This window comes from Ixodes scapularis, unplaced genomic scaffold (genome assembly GCF_016920785.2).
Source record: "Ixodes scapularis isolate PalLabHiFi unplaced genomic scaffold, ASM1692078v2 ptg000712l_1__unscaffolded, whole genome shotgun sequence".
Lineage (NCBI taxonomy): Eukaryota > Metazoa > Arthropoda > Arachnida > Ixodida > Ixodidae > Ixodes > Ixodes scapularis.
Window position 1 is genome coordinate 955,415 of NW_024610026.1, and position 18,224 is coordinate 973,638.

The following is an 18,224-nucleotide window of genomic DNA, read 5'->3' on the forward strand; positions in this document are numbered from 1 at the left end:
TTTCTCGTCCATTGATTACTTTTCGTATTCATAGGTTACGAACGAACTTTACGTCCTTTGACCGTACGTCTGTCTGCACGTCAAAGCTTTTTGAAGTACAGTCAGAGAAAATCGATGTACAATCAGAATCGCCACCAAGACATCCTGATGGCATTTCGCGGCGGCCGACTGCCACCAGGAAACCATCAGAAAGCCGACAAGCGGAGTCTGACTGGAGTTTGACTGTCGGTCAGAGTAGCTTGTTGGCCAATCAGACATGCTTGACGTACAGTCAGGCACAGTCAGCGGTCCACTAGAAAACATTGACTGCGAAACAGGGTTACATTGATGGATTTTTCCTTCGGGATCAAAAACACTTCTCTAACGTATTTTTTTTTTCTTTTTAGCTCGAGAAAAAGTAAAAGACCGTGATCAATTTACGAGCAAGCATTTTGATGTCTGGAGTCTGTACCATTTTTATAATGCGTCATTAATACGCATTAGCTGGCTTATAATACTTTTTTTAGCTCGAGTAAAAAAAAAAAGCTTTGCAATATCTAGGTTTTTTAACGCGATGTGTAGTTGAATTTTGTGTAGTTTTACATGTTTTGTGTATGACTGATCCATCAATTGAGTCATCGCGGACTTTTCAAAATTGAGAATTCAACCTGTAGTCGGAGACAGGTCAAGAACGAAGAGGAAAGCTCCTCCCACCTCTTTCAACATTAGCGGAGCAATGATGCAGAGGAAGCGACCTCCTCTCCAGCGTGCTCTCTGCTGAATTGGAAAGAGTTAGGCGGAGCTTCCACTTCGTTCTTGACCTGTCACCGATTATAGTTAATACTTATATAACGCCGGATTACGGAATTTAATTTCGGCGGGCGACCAAAAACAAACCGGAGTTACAAATGTATAGTTACGATGTCGTAATTTCAAAGAACAAATAGATAACAAAAACGCTGCTCCAAAAGACACCGATTCCGCATCAAGGTCAGGTGGCTTTTGTTTTTCAGCTGAGTGTACCTGCACTCTTTGCCGCTCCTGTTTATCGTCTTATTGTTTCGCTGATGGCTGGTGTTTTATTTTGAAGTTCTGTTCCTTTCAGGCTTCAATAGGCCCTTTCTGGAATTCAGTGCCATCTGGTGTCCCAAATGGCAGTTTATCTTTTACTATACTAATGGCGGCAATGAACCTGTGGTCTGCTGTATTTAATGGGGCACCGTCACTTAAAGTCAACGGTAAACGAAAATGTGCACTTCACTACAATTGTTTTTCAATCTCTTTTAGTATCGATGGCAAAACAAATTCAGCCAGTCGGAACGAAGCGCCAACCCATATAGCCGCCTTGATAGAGTCCTATACATCAAGGTGCTTTGAAGCCGAGTGAGTGCTACTAACAGATTGACTGGGAATGAGTTAGGAATGAACGCTTACGCAGCTCCTGCGTCCAATTCCTGCTTCACGTCGCGCTAACGTCGAGAATGTAAAGGCATCGAATCATCTGCTTAGGAGCATCTTCAACTTCTTCCTTCATCTGTAAACAGAAGGCCGCCATTAGTATAGGACATATGCCGTTGTCAGATGATGATGATAGTGATCAAAGTGGCCAGACTGAATTCCGGAAAGGATATAGAACAGATCCTGAGCAATGTCACTTTTTATTGCGTCCTGAAACATGTTATTCGGTCCGCACGTTTCTGGGTGCTAACGAGGCCTACAACATTATTCAATAAAAAAATATCATGAATTGTTATTCCAAGAAGCAAGTTTCCTAAGCCGCAATCATGTTACGCACAGAGCGGGGCCTTGGGCCCCACATTGAGGATTGCTCCTCTGCCCCTGATGGGACACCATGAAGGTCGATACGGAGCACACAAAGTCTTTGAAATCGAGGAGCCGGAGGGGCACAGAATCGATTACACAGGTGAGACACAGCGTAAAACTTTTTATACGAAAAGGCTTGGATCCTTCCACTCTTATCACCTGCCTAAGCTAGAAAAATCTGACTCGAGTTGAAATAAGGCAGAATGTTTCAATGAGAATTCGACCTGTTTTATCTAGTTAGTTAAAGCGCCCACACTTCTAATATACTTACATATTGATTTATAAATGGTTTTAAAGCCTGATAAAAGTGGCTTATAGCGTGATTTTCTAAAAATAGATAAATATGGCGGGAAATGTTTCGTTATAGCCGTATGTCATAATTAATAAAGTACCGAGATGATAAAGCACGCTAACCAATGTATGTTTATACACGACTTTATAAAGCATAATTGCGACATTTGTCAACAAAATAGGTTCACCAACCTTTTTTTCGCATTTACACCAGTTTTCGTTTATGCATATTACGTTACGTATAACCATATTTGACAATGCTATCACCTCTAATTCAGTAGTTGTCTTAAAATAAATGTTTTGTTGGTGAAGTTGTACCTGCACCTAAAAAGGTACTGTAAACTAAGCAAAAGTAATGATGTTGCGATCGACTTCCATCAGCAATCTTAGGCCTCTTTTTATAGAAACGTCTCGATCAACCTTCAAGTTTTTTAAGTTGCCAAGGAGTAATTAAAGTCTCGAACATTGCTACAAACCGAATAATTATTCTTTGAGTAAAAACAAACGTCAAAACAAAAAACTCGGCAATTTTTTGTTATTTATTTATTCATTACCCAAGCTCTTAGCGTTATCTAAAAATTAGTACACATTTAATTCTTTTGTTTTTCAGCTTCAGCAGAGCAGGAATGCCCTGAAAGACGACGTAAGTAGAGTCGCCTTTTAGCGACAAACAATTCGAAAGTCTTATACTGTCACGAATGAGAAGGTAAAACAAAAATAACTGGGGAAACTGAAACGTTTAATGGGGCGAACTTGTGCCCAAAAATGAAAAGGAAACAGAGGATAACAGCAGGGCGTCGCGGGCGTCCAAGTCGGCGTCGGAGCACAGTCGAACGCTGGGGCGAGACTGACCGCAGATCGCCACGCAGAGCCTTATGTACACGGGTTGGCTTCTGGAACAATCGGCCTAGAACGTTCGACGACTAGAATATTCGGAACTCGGTCAGACGAGAATGATCTTCAACTCACGAGAACGCAATGTTGAAAGAACAAATAAAAGAACATTTCACTCACTGGAATCGAACCTAGACATTACGAGCGACAGTCACGCGCGATAACCACTCGGCCACGCGCGGTCGCTCGCCGACGCGCGTGGCATTACTCCCCCCTTTAAAAAGTCATCGTCCCAATGCAACGTGAAACGCAACAAAACAAAGCAAGGCAAACAAAATAATGGAAGAATACAAAGGCTGGCAAAACACAATTCCATCAAGCGTTGCACAACATCCCAGTTCGCAGTCTTAGCGTGCGTAGTACGGCTTGAGGCGCACCACGTGGACGATTTCCTGTAATGCAGAGCGGCGTGATGAAGTCCGTGTTCCGTCGAACATCAACTCGTAGTTCAGATCCCCGAGTCGACGAAGTACTTTGTAGGGTCCAAAGTAGCGCTTTAGGAGTTTTTCGCTTAGACCACGGCGGCGGATCGGTGTCCACACCTACACCCTGTCTCCGGGCTGGAAGTGGACCTCCCGACGACGAAGTTTTTAGCGGCCAGTGTTAACACGTTGTTGGGCTTGCATACGGTGTCTGGCGAGCTGGCGGACTTCTTCTGCCCGTTGGGCAACCACCTGAGCGTCGTCGCTTCCGTCGACAAACGGTTCGTGGGGTAACCCCGCGTCCGCATTGTCATTACTTCGCGACCATGAACCAGTTGAAACGATGTCACCCCGGTGGTCTCTTGTACGGCCGTGTTGTAGGCAAATATCACGTACTGCAACACCTCGTTCCATGCCTTGTGCTCCACGTTGTAGGTGTCCTATTGCCACTGCCCGATCTGACCGCGCTGCGCTCACTCACCGAGAAACCAGACGACACCCCCTGCCATAAGGAGGAGTTTTATAAATACAGTTCGCTGCTCCGCCGCTGGCTTGGCCTCCCCGGTTGTGGCAACCGCGCTGCTTGCCGGCCTGCCTCGATGGTGGAGGGCCCGGGTACGCCGTGAAGGTCTGGGTCTGCGACTCCACGATGAAAAAGGCTTCTGCCCTCGAGCTCTGCCGGATTCGACAGCCCCGCCAGTGCCGTCCGCGTTTTACTTCTTCTTTTCCTCCTTTTCTTCTCGTCCCTCCCGCCTCGCCCTATGCCTCTCTTCTTCCTCGTCCCCTAAATCCTCCAATCCTCGAGCGTCTGGTCCTGGATACCGGAGGCCGGGGGTATCGCCTCCTCAAGCGTCTGGTCCTGGGTTCTGGAGGCTGGGGGTATTGCGTCACTCTCAAGGAACTCATTGATGTCTTCCATTAGGCTGTCTTTCGCAGGAGGTGAAAGCAGTTCGGTTGTAGCTGGTGTGCGCGGAGCGGGATCTGGTAAAAACGGAGGCTGCTCGGCGGTAGAAGGGTCTGGGGTTGACTCCCCGATTGCCATTTCCTCGACTAGGGCTTCGTTTGGGTGTGTTTCGGTTTTGGGCGGGACCCAGGGCAGCTGGATTCAGGAGGTCGGGCCGGTTTCTGCGAAGCAACTGTACCGCTGCCACTATGCAGAAGTTGAGACCCATTGTCTTTAACATGTCTGTGTGCCGACGGCCGGCCTCGTGTGTTTTTGGTGCACAACCGGGACCTGGCATAAACAACACGGATTCATCTGGTCCTCAAAAAAGGAAAAAGCCGGCAATATGTGTCCCCTGAAGGGCTGTGGGGCCTGGTGGAGGGGTTGGGACGGGGTCGGTCTCGGTTGGTCTCTCCAACGTTGTCTTGAAACGAAATGGCGGTCTTCTCGCCCGTCGCACGTCGTCCAGGTTGCCACGGTGTGGCGAAGGCACGGTGGGGCCTGCATCGCCTTGGCATTCCTCTCGGGGGTATACGTTCACACCGTTCCGCGCTGACGCTGGTCGTTCCCTCGACGCAGATGGGCTCAGCACGTTCGGAGTAGAGGTCTGAGCCGGGGAACCAGCTCCTCGGGGATGGCGTGGCCGTCTCCAAGGACGGCCTCCGCGCCTTTTGCACCGGTCTGGTCCATATCGGCTAGCTGAGCCGTTTGTGGAAGTGGGGCTCCTCGCGTCCCACTGCGATGAGCCACCGTCTGCTGGGCCCCAGGGTCGATTACTCTGTGGGCTGGGCAGGTCAGCCTCTTGCCACCCAGCTTGGCTGTCCCCCAAACCGGATGGACTTGTGCCCAATCCCGGTTCACCTCCGGGACGGTAGTCTCCGTGTCGACCTCTCAGGGGGTGTCATTCTGGGCAGAAGGGACACAATTAGTAACCCTGAAAATATAAATTTCTAGGCCGTAAATCGTACTGCCGGGCAGATCCACAGTCGAGTTCTTTCCCGACAGGTTCGTGCACCGTTTGACTGCCGCGCTTAGAGCGCGTTGTGGGTTGCGCATCAGAATCGCCCTGGACAAGGAGTTCCTCGTCCCCCTTTGCGAGTTCTCGCTCATCGTCACCCCGATCACGAAGATGGTACTTTTTCAGGTCTGTGATGTGAACCGGGTCAGACTCCTCGTTCGTATTTTGCCGAGCGAGCCTGTAGGTAAGACGTGACTGTCTTGCTTTTACCACGTAGGGCCCTTCCCACTTCGGAGCAAATGAGGCTGCGAATCCGCTCGCTGCATTGGTCAAAGGATGTGTTCTCTAAGGACCAGGTCCCCCAACTTGTATTCCAGGTGACGAAAACTCTCATCGTACTGGGCAGCCTGCTCGATCTTTGCAGCATCGAGATTCTCTCTAACGTCGTGCATTGCGCTCGCCAAGCGGTTCTTTAATTTTACCGCGTATTTAGAGAGTGAGCGCTCTAGTGGTGCTTGGTTATTCTGCAATCCTTTCTCTAGCGGAGACGGTAGTTCTTTACCCAAGTTAAGAAGCGCTATTGTGAACCCAGTTCATCTGTTCACAGTCATCCGGATGGCGAAACCCATCTCGCTGACGTACTGATCCCAGTCCCTTTGTCTCCCGGTTTAGCGCGATCAACATACTCTTCAAGTTCCGATTCACTCTTTCAGTGATATTAGCCTGAAGATGGCATGGTGTTGTCCTCCTGTGTTTTGTGTTTAGCGCCAAGCAGGAGTCAGTGAACAATTTGATGGTAAAATTACAAGTATTATTGCTGATGAGACACGTGGGTGTGCCGAAACGCATGAAAGTTTCCAACAACTTTTCCCCGATGCGCTTCAAAACCAACCTCCTCAGCGGGTGTAACTCCACCCATTTTGAGAAATAATCGGTTATTACCAATAAGTACTGGTTCCCACAGGGACTTTTTGGTAGTGAGCCGACGATGTCGCAAGCAACCATCTCCCACGAGTAGTGACTCACTACAAGCTGCATCAGGCCTGGGGGCTTTCCCCCTCGCGGCTTCGCTATTTGGCAGGCTGGGTAGGTACGGGCGTACCGGAGTGTGTCCTGCCTCATCTATGGCCAGGTCGCGACGCGACATAACTTTTGAAAAGTCTTGCTGCCGCTGCCATGACAAGCTATAGCCGAATCGTGGAAGTAACCGATAAACCGCCTCCGTAGACTCCTAGGAATCACCACCCTAAACGTATAGTCGTTTCCTTCCTTGTCATCGATTGTTGGGATGTAGCGGAGCAACAAGCCGTCTTGGCCCAGCAGGTATCAATGAATGTGTTCGTTAACTTGACCGCCAGCGTTCCCGGTGTTGCTTTCCATTTCCACTATTTTCCCCAACATCCGCTGACAAAAACCGTCTGCCTTTAGGGCCTTGACAAGTACTTCCTTGCTCAACACTTCACTCCAAGCCACGATCTTTTGTTCCCTCGTGCGGCCTCCTTAGACTTCTACGACATCTGGTTGCATAGATTTCCCTCCACTCTCTCGCTTATGAGCGGTCGCGCGGGAAACTCGTCTCTCGCAATCCCCTGGTTGCGTCCTCTCCTTCCAACCACTATCACCAGTGCCCAAGAAAGTGTGTCGGCAACCATGTTGGTCAAGCCCTTGCGGTCTACTCGCGAAGCTAATGTTTGCTCCTATTGAGATCCGGCGAGTGAGCGTTCTATGCCCTGACCGAAACGCGGTGGGGCGGCAAAAAAGATAAGGGGAGTCAACGGATTATAGTGGTACCCGTTATTCCTCAAGTCTATGATAATCCCCTCCCGGCAGACGAAGTCCTGTCCTAAGATCACAGGAATTTGCATGCGTGGTAGATAGAGAAAACGCTGCCTCCTTCGTCTGCCATCTAGGCTAAGGTCAATGCGTAGAGCGCTTTGTGCCCTAGCCGATGCTGCTGCTAAACCAAGCGCGGTGGGAACTTCTCGCACGTCAAGTGCTCTTCGACGACAGTCTTCGTAGACTCTGTCGCCTATTAGGGAAAGGGTCGAACCGGCGTCAATTAGTGCGTAGTAAATGTTACCACCGATCTCGGCGCGCACGTATGGCCCTTTCTCAGATGTCAAACCCTGAGTCCGACACGACGACGGGATAAACATCAATCTGTCGCTGACCGCAACTCCAGCCCCGTTCGCAGTCTGATGAGGGGCCTCGGCAGCGGCCGGCAACCGTGAGTAGTGGAAGTACAATTAGTGGCGGCGGCCTCTCCCGTTTTCCTGAGACCCATGTTGGGGCTGTCCCCATTTGTCGTGAAAACGTCTCGAACATCGCCGTTAGGGAACGTAGAGGATAGCTGACTCCTCCTCCCGCAGCCGTGGGCCAAGTCCTTGCCCCCGGCGCCACTGCGCCGTCCGCCTGTGCATTCGCGCCTTCTTGTGCACTTGCAGCGACTTCTGACACCGCCTGGACATCGCTGTCGGCCAACCCCTTATTCCGAGCTGACCTTGAAATCGTTAGTGTCTAACTAACGCTCAACGGGCTTGGGCGAAAACTTCCGTCCTAAAAGAGAACGAGGGGCAATGTGCGTGGCCTCCCGGGATGAACAGGCGCAGCGGCAATCTGATCGGGCCCCACGTTGGGCTCCAGTTAATGTGGGTGTCCTATTGCCCCTGCCCGATCGGACCCCGCTGCGCTCGCTCACCGAGAAACCAGACGACACCCGCTGCCATGAGAAGGAGGTTTATAAATACAGATCTCTACTCTGCCGCCGGCTTGGTCTCCACGATTGTGGCGACCGTCGCTGCTTTGCCGGTCTGCCTCGAGGGTGAAGGCCCGGGTACGCCGTGGAGCTCTGGGTCCATGACTCCGCGATGAAAAAGGCTTCTGCCTCGAACTCTGCCGGATTCGACTGCCCCACCAGTGCCGTTCCGTTCCACCTCTTCTTTTTCTCCTTTTCTTCTCGTCCCTCGTCCATTCGCCCTATGTCTCTCTTCTTCTTCGGAACCTGCAACATGAACGTACATAGAGATCATGTCGGCGATGCTCTTCTTGAGTCTCTCCGTCAGCCTGTTTGACTGCAGGTGGTACGCAGTGGTGCGCCGATGGCTGGTGTGGCTCCGACGAAGGATTTCTTGCGTCAGCTGGGCCATGAACGATGATCTATGGTCTGAGATCAGAACTTCGGAAGCGCCCTGCCGGAGGACGATAGACTCGATAAAAAACTTGGCGACTTCCACAGCAGTTCCAGCAGGAAGGGCTTTCGTTTCGGCGTAACCATGGTGTCCGGACGTCGGGTCGTCGTGGCAGCCTTGGAAGATCTCCGCTTTAAGGTCGGTAGGGATTACCAGCACCCATGGCGTACTGTTGTATCCGAAGCCCTCTTTGTAAAATACATCTTGTCAGAGGACGAAGGTCGGCAGGGCTCTCGACAAGACACGGGGGACAGTGATACCTCGCCCTTCGAGGTGCTCGATTAGCACGCGCAACTCAGGATCGTCTCTTTGACGTCGAGCCATGTCGCCGGTGTTGTCTGCGCTTAGGAAGCACTCGTCCTCATTGTCATCGTTGCTGCCGGAAGGTGTTTCGACGGGGGCTCTGGACAGGCAGTCGGCGTCGCTGTGCTTGCGGCCTGACTTGTAGACCACAGTCGTGTTGAACTCTTGTAGTCGGAGACTCCATCGAGCGAGGCGTCCTGACGGGTCCTTCAGGTTCGCAAGCCAGCAGAGCAAGTGGTGGCCCGTGACTACACGGAACGGGCTCCCGTACAAGTACGGACGAAAGTTCGTGATTGCCCCAACGACCGCAAGGCATTTTTCTCAGTCGTGGAGTAAATATTCTCCGCCTTGGACAGTGCTCGACTTGCGTAGCCGATAACTCATTCAGTGTCCTCTTGAACTTCAACCAGTACCGCGCCGTACAGCGTTACTTGCATTCATGTGATTTTCGGTTTCCGCATCTTGATCGGAATGTCCAAGAACAGGAGGACTCTGCAGTCGTCGCTTCAGCTCGTCGAATGCCTGCTGCTCCTCCTCGGCCCATTCGAACTTCTCGGCGCCCTATGTAATGTTTCTGAGCGGTGCGGAAATCACTGTGAAATCCCAAACGAAGCGCCGAAAGTAGGCACATAGTCCAAGAAACCTTCGCACTGCCTTCTTGTCTGTCGGCGCTGGAAGTGCTGCGACGGCGCGAGTCTTCTCTGGCTCGGGGCGAACGCCTTCGTTGCTAACCACGTGACCTAGGAACTTCAGTTCGTCATAGTCGAACCGACACTTTTACGGCTTCAGGGTGAGTCCGGCGGCCCGTATGACTTAGAGAACAGCTCGGAGCCGTCGCAAGTGCTCGTCAAAGTCGCTGGAAAACACAACAAGGCCGTCGAGGTAGACGACAGCTCTGCTACTTCAGTCCCGCCAGTACGGTGTCGATGACACGCTGGAAAGTTGCTGGCGCCGTGCACAGTCCGAGGGGCATCACCTTGAACGCGTATAGTCCATCCGGTGTGACGAAAGCTGTCTTCTCTCGATCCCATTCGTCGCTGGCGGCCTAAAGCATCATTGATGCGTGGGGGTGGATAGACGTCTTTTTTTGTCACCGCGTTCAGCTGCCGGTAGTCCACGCAAAACCTAAGCGTTCCGTCCTTCTTCTCAACCAGTACGGCTGGAGAGTCCCATGGTTTGCTTGCAAGTGGATTGTGTCGTTTTTCAGCATATCTTAAACTTGCTCCTGGATCACCTACCTTTCTTTAACGGAAACTCTGTGCAGCGATCGGCGCATAGGGCGCGCGTTTCCCTCGGTAACGATGCGGTGCTTCGCAACGGCGGTTTGCGCACCTTTGCCGACGTCGCAGAGCAGTCGCGTTATTCGGCATGGAGGTCAATTAACTGCCGACGTTTCGGGCCCGGAAGCTTAGGGTCCATGTCGAGCTGCGCTGGCGACGTACTGCCTTGCTGAGGTGGCGAGGATGCGACAGTAATGGCGACGATTTCGGCAGAGTTTCAGAGCTCCTCGACGTAGCCAATGGCCGTACTTTTAGTAAGGTTTTGCGTTTCATTTCGGAACTTCATCACGAGGACCACAGTACGGTCATCCTGGAGTTCAGCTACTCCTCTTGAGACGCCGGTTCCTCTTCCTAGACGGAACTGGAGGCTTTCCTCGAACAGAACTTGGCCGCCGAGAGCTTCGGTGACCCCGACGGGCACGAAAACACTCGACCGCGGCGGTAAGTTCACGTGGCATCAGAGGAATGGACGGCGGATGATGTCGCTTCGGGTTCCTCTGGTGGTAAAACAGGTTTTCGTAACATCAACCGGTTTTCTCCGAGGTCGAGGACGACGCCATTCTCGCAGAGAAAGTCTATATCGAGGATAATATCCCTCGCACAGCCTTGCAGAATGACGAACGTCGTGAATCTCGACGCGGGAAGTGCTTCTCCCGACTGGTATAATAAGGTGCCCACCGGCGGTTCGTATCTGAGGGCCTTCCCACGGCGTCGTCACTTTTCGTTGGCGGCGAAAAAGCCTCCCACTCAAGACAGATTAGTCTGCTCCGGTGTCCACGAGCGCCGATGCGTCGTGGCCGTTGATAATAACTTTTAGGTTGTTGGACACCGATGCAGTGGCATCGTTGTTGTGCGCAGCGTCGGGAGAGTGGAAGCGCTCTTTCGTTTATGGAGGCTCTCTACTTCGGTAGTCTACGGAAACGCCACCTCCAGGCGTTGCCGCACTTAGTGTTCATGGAGACGCAAAGGAGACAGGCTCTCTCGGTGGGGTGGTGGCGCTGGAGACGCTGAACGTGTGGGCGATGGTGAGCGGGACTAACGACGGAGAAGCGGCGTTGAAGATGGCGAACGTCGGAGGTACTCCTCAGTGTCACGAAGGCGTTCGTCGCACCTTGGGCGCGGGTCATTCGGGTGCAACCCGCGCAGACCCAATTGTCATTGGTGGCTTCGACGGTAAATGTGGCCGGTTTCACCGCAATGAAATCACAACGGGGGTCGATCGGCCGTCCTCCACATGTCGGTCTTTTGTGGCGCAGGTTGTTTTGGGCGGACGTACGCCCGATCTTCCTGGCGTCGGGAATACTGCGGAGCTGGACGTTCACGTCGGGGTGGCGCCGTATACGGGTGAGCAGGGGCGGTGGTCGTCGGGTAGCTGCGGCGTAGCCCAGCTTCGGTGGTTCACTAGTGACGCTGACAAGAACTTCTGGATGCAGCGCCTGTTGAACTTCTTCCCGGACAATCTTGGCGACTGAGGGCGAAGCCGGGCTTGTGGCAGCAGGTAGCAGCTTCTTATTTCCTCCCGCACGACGTCCCGAATAATCTCGCGGAGGTCCGGGCTCTTGCAGCTATAAGTCGAGAAGGCAGCGACGCCGGGAAGTCTCTGCTATTGGGAGGCCCGTGCTTGTAGGGCACGTTCGATGTTTGTTGCCTTTGTTACGAATCCTTTGACTGTGATAGGCGGGGCTCGCACAAGGCCGCCGAAGATGTTTTCCTTGACGCCTCGCATCAGGATTCTCAGCTTCTTTGCTTCGCAGCCTTGAGGATCGGCGTGGTTGCTGAGTCGCAGGATATCTTCCACGAAGCTAACGACGTCCTCGTTAGTGCCTTAGATCTTCGCTTGAAGAAGCTCTTTCGCGCGTCCTCTTCGTTGTTGGTTCGTGAATGTTCTTCGCAACTCAGCCTTGAATTGCTTCCAGGAGGTGATCGATGCTTCGTGCTTCTCGAACCAGTGCCGGGCGGTTGCTTCCGAGGCAAAGTAGGCATACTGAATACACTGTTCAGGTGTCCACCCGTTATGACGGGCCACTCGTTCGTAATGTTGAACCCAGTTGTCAATGTCTCCGTGGCTTTCGCCGTGGAAGGGAGTTGGTGTCCGAGTAGCGACGGGTAGGTAGGCGACGGCAGAAGCGGCGGGGGTCTGCGGCTAGTTGGCCATCGTCGTCTTCTTCGGCTCGGGCTTGTCCAGCAGCAAACCGTTCTCAGGATCCTTTTCCTTGGTGCAGCGGCTGGTTCGAGTTTCAGGATCCGCGTTGAGCGGTCCTCGCACTGAGCCTGGAATCAGACTTTCACTGCGGGCCCTTGGAGGGGATCGCTGCACGGGCATGCGGTACCCCGCACCTCCACCAAAATGTCACGAATGACAAGGTGAAACAAAAAAAACCTGAGGAAACTGAAACGTTTAATGGAGCGAACTTGTGTCCAAAAATAAAAAGGAAACAAAAGACAATAGCAAGCGTCGCCGGCGTCGAAGTCGGGGTAAGATCAGAGTCCAACGCTGGGGCGAGACTGACCGCAGGTCGCCACGCGGAGCCCCTGATGTACGCACGTTGGCTTCTGGGAAAATCGACCTAGAACGTTCGACGACTAGAACATTCGGAACTCGATCAGACGAGAATGATCTCGAACTCACGAGAATGCAATGTTGAAATAATAAATAAAAGAACATCCCACTGACTGGAACCGAACCTAAGCTTTCCGAGCGACAGTCACGCGTGGTAACCACTTGGTCACACGTGGCAATATATAGAAAAGTTTAATACACCAACTGTGACGAGGATCACATGAGATGATTCTATAATGTGGAGGGATTTTGAATTAGCGTATCTGACAAAAATATTAAATGATGTGACTGCTTTATCACCAGCATGGTATCAGTGCTTCTGGTTGTACTTACACAGTTTATTGTCGAGTAGAGAACGTCGTCCTGTAAGTAAATGCCCTATATCAGCTGATTTTGCGGACAGTGCTCAAAATTACTTTTCATTGCGCAACAAAAGAATTTAAACATGTTTCCTTCTCGCGTTCTTTCCACTGGTGACGCACATTTTATCATTCGCCAAAAATCCTAATACAGCGAAAACTGCTATTTGACATGACTCTCTGCATAAGTAAAATAAAGGTCATCAAACTATATAAATAAAAAAGGAAGACATAAAAAGATTGCTATTACTAGAAAGTATTTACAACGCGAGGTGCAAAAAATTACTTCCTAAGCGAGCAAGACAAAGATGCAGTTCTGTTGGAAAGAAGACTGTTTTTTTTTCTCTTTAAATATATCGAGAGAGTGTCCTTTACCCACTGAGAGGTCGGTGTCATGCAGTTGTTTTATTTATATGAATAGTTCACTTGAGAAACAAACGGCTTTGAAGATGTGTGAAAAGAAGCCAGGCAGTTTGCTTGTTAGAGCAGGTGAAACCTCCCTAATTGCGAGTCATTCTCAAAGACACGTGTTCGTTGCGAGTTAGTTAGGGCTCGCATCGTATCATGTGTGTGTCATTTATTTGTGGCATAATCTTACTTATCAATGCCACTATTACATGCAAATTCATGAAAGGTACAGAACGTTTTATATACTTCGATTCCAACATTTGAAAGCATATTTTTGATGAAATCGATTTTTCAGCTACCCGACCAGCCGCACAAATACCGAGCGTTTTTCTTGTCGAGGTGGCAATGGTGTTCGATCACCACCACAGAAAGCAGTTCAAGACTACAAGAAGCCTCTTGCGATACGCTGGAGTCACTGTTCAACTGGTATGACGCCTTACCTTGGTGAATTGTATCCTGCAAGTTTGATTTAGTTTTCTGTGTGTCACAGTCTTGTCTATTCATGACGTGCGAAAACAAGCCGCTTAAGCTGTTTCTGAATGTTATTTTTTTCCATATTCCAGAAATATTATTAGAGAGTTATTAGCAACTGCAGAGTTGTCATACGTATTTAAACTTGCTGTGTGCTGGTCATGACGAAGAAATATACTATTCAAATGTGAAACCGAAACATCTTTTAACCGCTCCGCGGTCAATAAAATGGTGGCATCAAACAATAAGAACTGCGAAAAAGGAGCCATTAATCAAGGTGCATGATTATAATAGACGGGAATCTGCGTCTCATAAGCCGTCAGTGACTATTGTTTAGAAGATGATTCAGAACCAATTACATTAACAGGCTGTATTATCATTAAAGGCACTTTAAATACCTAAAGAAGACAGTGATATACCCATTCAAAAACATGATGAGAACGGTAGGCGGTTCTTAAATTGTCGCACTTCAAGCGAAAATGTTTTGCTTTTCTTAAGGCTTCTATATCTTGTGAGCTTCCAGGGTGCACGCCCATTCAAAAACTCGGCGGAGGGCAACGGTCAAGAGGTGGAGTCCGGACACTGGAACGAGGCTTCCTACAGTCCTCATCTTGTCAGTTTAGAGAAAACCGTGGATGAATATTTTTATACAAATAGCATTTTGAGCGCTTCCTCTTTGTTTGGCAATGCGTAACAAAATATTGTAATAATGTGGACACAGACATTTTAAACTGAACACCAGAAATTAAAACAAATAGAAACATGCAAAACCGTGTTGATGCCATATCCTTTTTTTTTTGCCGTCATTTCGGCGTTTTAAGTGTGTTTGACTAAAACCTCGTTTCCTGTCTGTTTACTTCGTCTTCTATAAACTCAACAACATATACGTTTTGTGGTGCTCCAATAAATTTGAGGTGGACAGTTTGATTCGCAACTCAAAAAATCTGCGCTTAATCCCTCTATTTGTTTTTCGCAATGCTGCCGCCAGGCCCCGGCAGCTTTTGCTGCACACATTCCTAGGTAGTTGCTCCTCGCTTCTCTCGTTCGCGTCTCTTCCGCTGGGTGGTGTCGCTTATTTGCGTTTTGGAAATACGCTGATAGAAAACACGCTCAAATATTTACCACACTTTTTTTCAAGGTCAACATGCGATATGACGTCACTTCGCATCCAAGAGTTCAATTTGTTCTGGTTGCTGTTCTTGAGTTGACAGAGGTATGTTGTTCATATGGGCTTCTCTGCAGCAAACACTGTTTGATATGCGTTAATAAGGCTCGTGTTATTTAACACCCTTTTTTTTCTTTGGTCTAGATGAACACCATTACAAGAGAAGTAGTAGCTCAAGATAAGTTGAAGCCGCGAGGTTACACTAAAAGATATGTCTGGTTAAAAAGAACGCTTAAGAATTTGAAGGACGCAGTCAACTCGGGGAGGATCGAGGTTACCGCAGACCTCGTCACCTTGGTTACATCGTAAGCACAATGAAGTTCTACCCACCATTTTGTTTATTTATTTATTTTTTAATTTATTTTTCATTTGAATAATATTGTCGGCCTACTTTTGTGGGCCAGGGCATGTGAGTACATATGTGACATCTACAACAGCATGGCTCTAGTTATACATGGCTTCAAAAAACATAGTTGAAAAAAAAATAAAAGGCATATAGTACAAACGCTTTCCAATAAACAGAGGTAACGCTTAGCAAATGATTAGTCAAATGGATTCAAAACTCCATCTAAGGCACTCACAACCGTGTCGAAGGTGGCACTGCCAGTAATGTTGTGAGTCAGGTCATTCCAGTTTCGGACAGTTCTCGGAAAAAAAGAGTAGTTAAAAATGTATTTTCTACATTGAAACTCTCGAAGATTTTTGTGCTTCTGCCGCGTGACTCGACTGATATTGTACACCAGATAGTATTTGAACTTCATTCCAATCTTATCGTGTATTAATTTATAAAAAGAAATTCAGACGCTTTACTTTTCTGCGGGCCGATAACTGGACTAATCCGGATAACGCATAAAGGGATGACAGACGTATGCATTCTTATGCATTATATGTAAATCGCACTGCCTTTTCTTGCACTCTCTCAAATTTGTCAATCAATGACTGTGTATACGGGTACCATAGAATGTCCGCGTGTTCTAATAATGGACGAATCAAAGTAGTTTACGCAAAAAGCTTAGTTTCCGGGGTACAATGCCACATAGTCCTTCGAAGACTCCACACTTTACCAGACGCTTTAGCGATAGTAAACCAGTAATGTAAAATGATTAGCCAAAAACCATAAATCATTAAAAGCAATCTGTACGGTTAGGAAGGAATTTTAGCGGTAGTTTTAGGCTATATTAAAATCTCCTTGTTTGCTTTGCGCAGTGAGTTATACTTCCCAAGAAAGCCTTCTTGTTGCCTGAGACAAAATAGTCGAGCTAGAGTTGGCGACCCATACATTGGGCCATAATTTCCAAACACACATTCTGCACACATCATATCCGCCTTTACGAGGCGGATATATGTGCAGATCACGTATATGAGCATGCGCGGACGCATCTGCGAATTCAGACATTGATGGAGACCACAGTTTAGCATGCCTGTGTTCTAGTCTACCACCTCCGTCAGCCAGGAAATAGTCAATGACAATCCAAATGCGACGTTCAGCAAATGATTTCTTGTCGCTCTTATTTCGAATCAGACGTACCAATAAATTCGACACATTAATACAATTTCTTTGCTGTCTCATATTACCGTGTAATGTCTTAGACTTCTTTTCATCCCAGATCAGAGCGCGCTTAATACACACAAATAAGAACACATATATTGAATCCTCAAGGTCGTGGTGCGTTCACCGCAGTTGATTAGTTCAGCCGATCACAGCTCAAGCCCAACACTTGGAGGACGCTTAAGCTTCGCCCTTACGAGTGACACGCCTCATCGGGCCGCGCTCGCACCGCCTTCGAATTCGCTTGTCCAGCTAGGAAACGCGAATGCGCTCCGATATCCAGAGAATATATCGCATATCCGAAAGGCTGCTGTAGCCTCGCGTCGGCTAAGCTGTCAGGCATATAGAATTTCCGGCTCGTTCACAAGCCTAGCAAGCGTACCTTGCGTGGCCTAATCAGTAGCGTGTCTTACTTGCAATCGGATAATCGTGAGTTTCAATCCCGCTTAAAATTCTCTCATTTTTGTTTCCTCGAGGCAAATGAATTACATTTACAATGAACATCTCTTTATACATGCGGCAACCTTTAATTCCCGTCCCATGCTATGTTGTAATCGGTTTTATTGGAAGCGTGACATCACGTTTCACTTGAGCTTTCGGGGTTATTTGAAATTCTTGCTCGAGGTCATGTGGCTCTTACGTCATGACCCTATCCACCAATCAGGATTTTCCAGTCAGGTAACCCAACGCCGGCTTTTCTGAGAAACGAGCTCCTGAACGCTACAGCGTTAAAAATAGTTCAACGCCACGACCTCGCTCTTTTATCACTCCCTGATTGGCCCAGAAAACTCGTTACATTGGCTTAGCTGTATTGACGTTTATTGATGCGTAATTGTGCTCAAAAACACCAAACCAGCAAAGTTACCGGTCCCAAGAGGCTTTCTCGAATCGGTGTACTTGCCATTTTGTCGGAAGTAGACGAGTTCAACGAGATTAGAAAAAAAATATAAAGATATACAAAAACGTTCCCTCGTCTTCCACGCGCAGGGTGTGTTTTGTACGAAGTACCTAATAAATTTGTAATGTCTGTTTAGAGATTTGTGCTTGCCCTCTGTCCCTCTTGTTCCCCTTCTCCAGGGATTATTTTTGTCATTTCTGTCCAGCTCGCTTCCACCTTCGCAATTAATTGCATTATAATCATAACCCTAAATTGCAAGCTTCACCTTTGTTGGTGTTAGACTGATGGCAGCTGATAAGACACGTTCTCTCCTGACGTCTAACCTCTGGTTAGCTCAGTTGGTAGGGCGCTCTACTGGGAATGAAGAGGTCCCGGGTTCGACACCCGGACCAAAGCTAGGTGACTCGTCGCGAACCAGTCACCTAGCTTTGCTTGGAGTTATGTGTTTGTCCTTTGTCCCTCTTGTTCCAACTTCTCCAGGGATTCTTTTCGTCATTATTTGTTCATCTTTCGTTTTCTTTATATCTACAATATGCATGCTGCTTATCTCTGTTTTTGTTGTCCCTGACAATTGAAGAAGACAGTATATGGCTCGTTTGGTTCACGCCTGATGCTTAGAGTTTTGTTCTTCGGGTTCCTTATTGGTTCATTCAGCAGTCTCAATAGCCGCGAAGGGACAGTCACATTCATAGAACTCGCCAAGCTCTGAGTTTTACAGGCTGTCAGTGAGTG

At 48.9% G+C, this 18,224-nt stretch overlaps 1 protein-coding gene and 1 non-coding gene across 2 annotated transcripts in view; both read left to right on the top strand.

Annotated features, from left to right (window-relative positions):
• The window catches only part of LOC115310340 (zinc metalloproteinase/disintegrin-like), a 94,786-nt gene that overhangs the window by 18,967 nt on the left and 57,595 nt on the right, over positions 1-18,224 (top strand). The window contains exons 4-9 of the mRNA XM_040210336.1: positions 1,777-1,903; positions 10,864-10,875; positions 13,255-13,275; positions 13,705-13,835; positions 15,019-15,093; positions 15,190-15,350. Coding sequence (XP_040066270.1) covers positions 1,777-1,903; positions 10,864-10,875; positions 13,255-13,275; positions 13,705-13,835; positions 15,019-15,093; positions 15,190-15,350 — 527 coding nt within the window. The remainder of the gene's footprint in view (positions 1-1,776; positions 1,904-10,863; positions 10,876-13,254; positions 13,276-13,704; positions 13,836-15,018; positions 15,094-15,189; positions 15,351-18,224) is intronic.
• Trnap-ggg lies at positions 17,816-17,888 on the top strand. The gene has a single exon. It is a non-coding gene; the product is annotated as a tRNA-Pro (tRNA).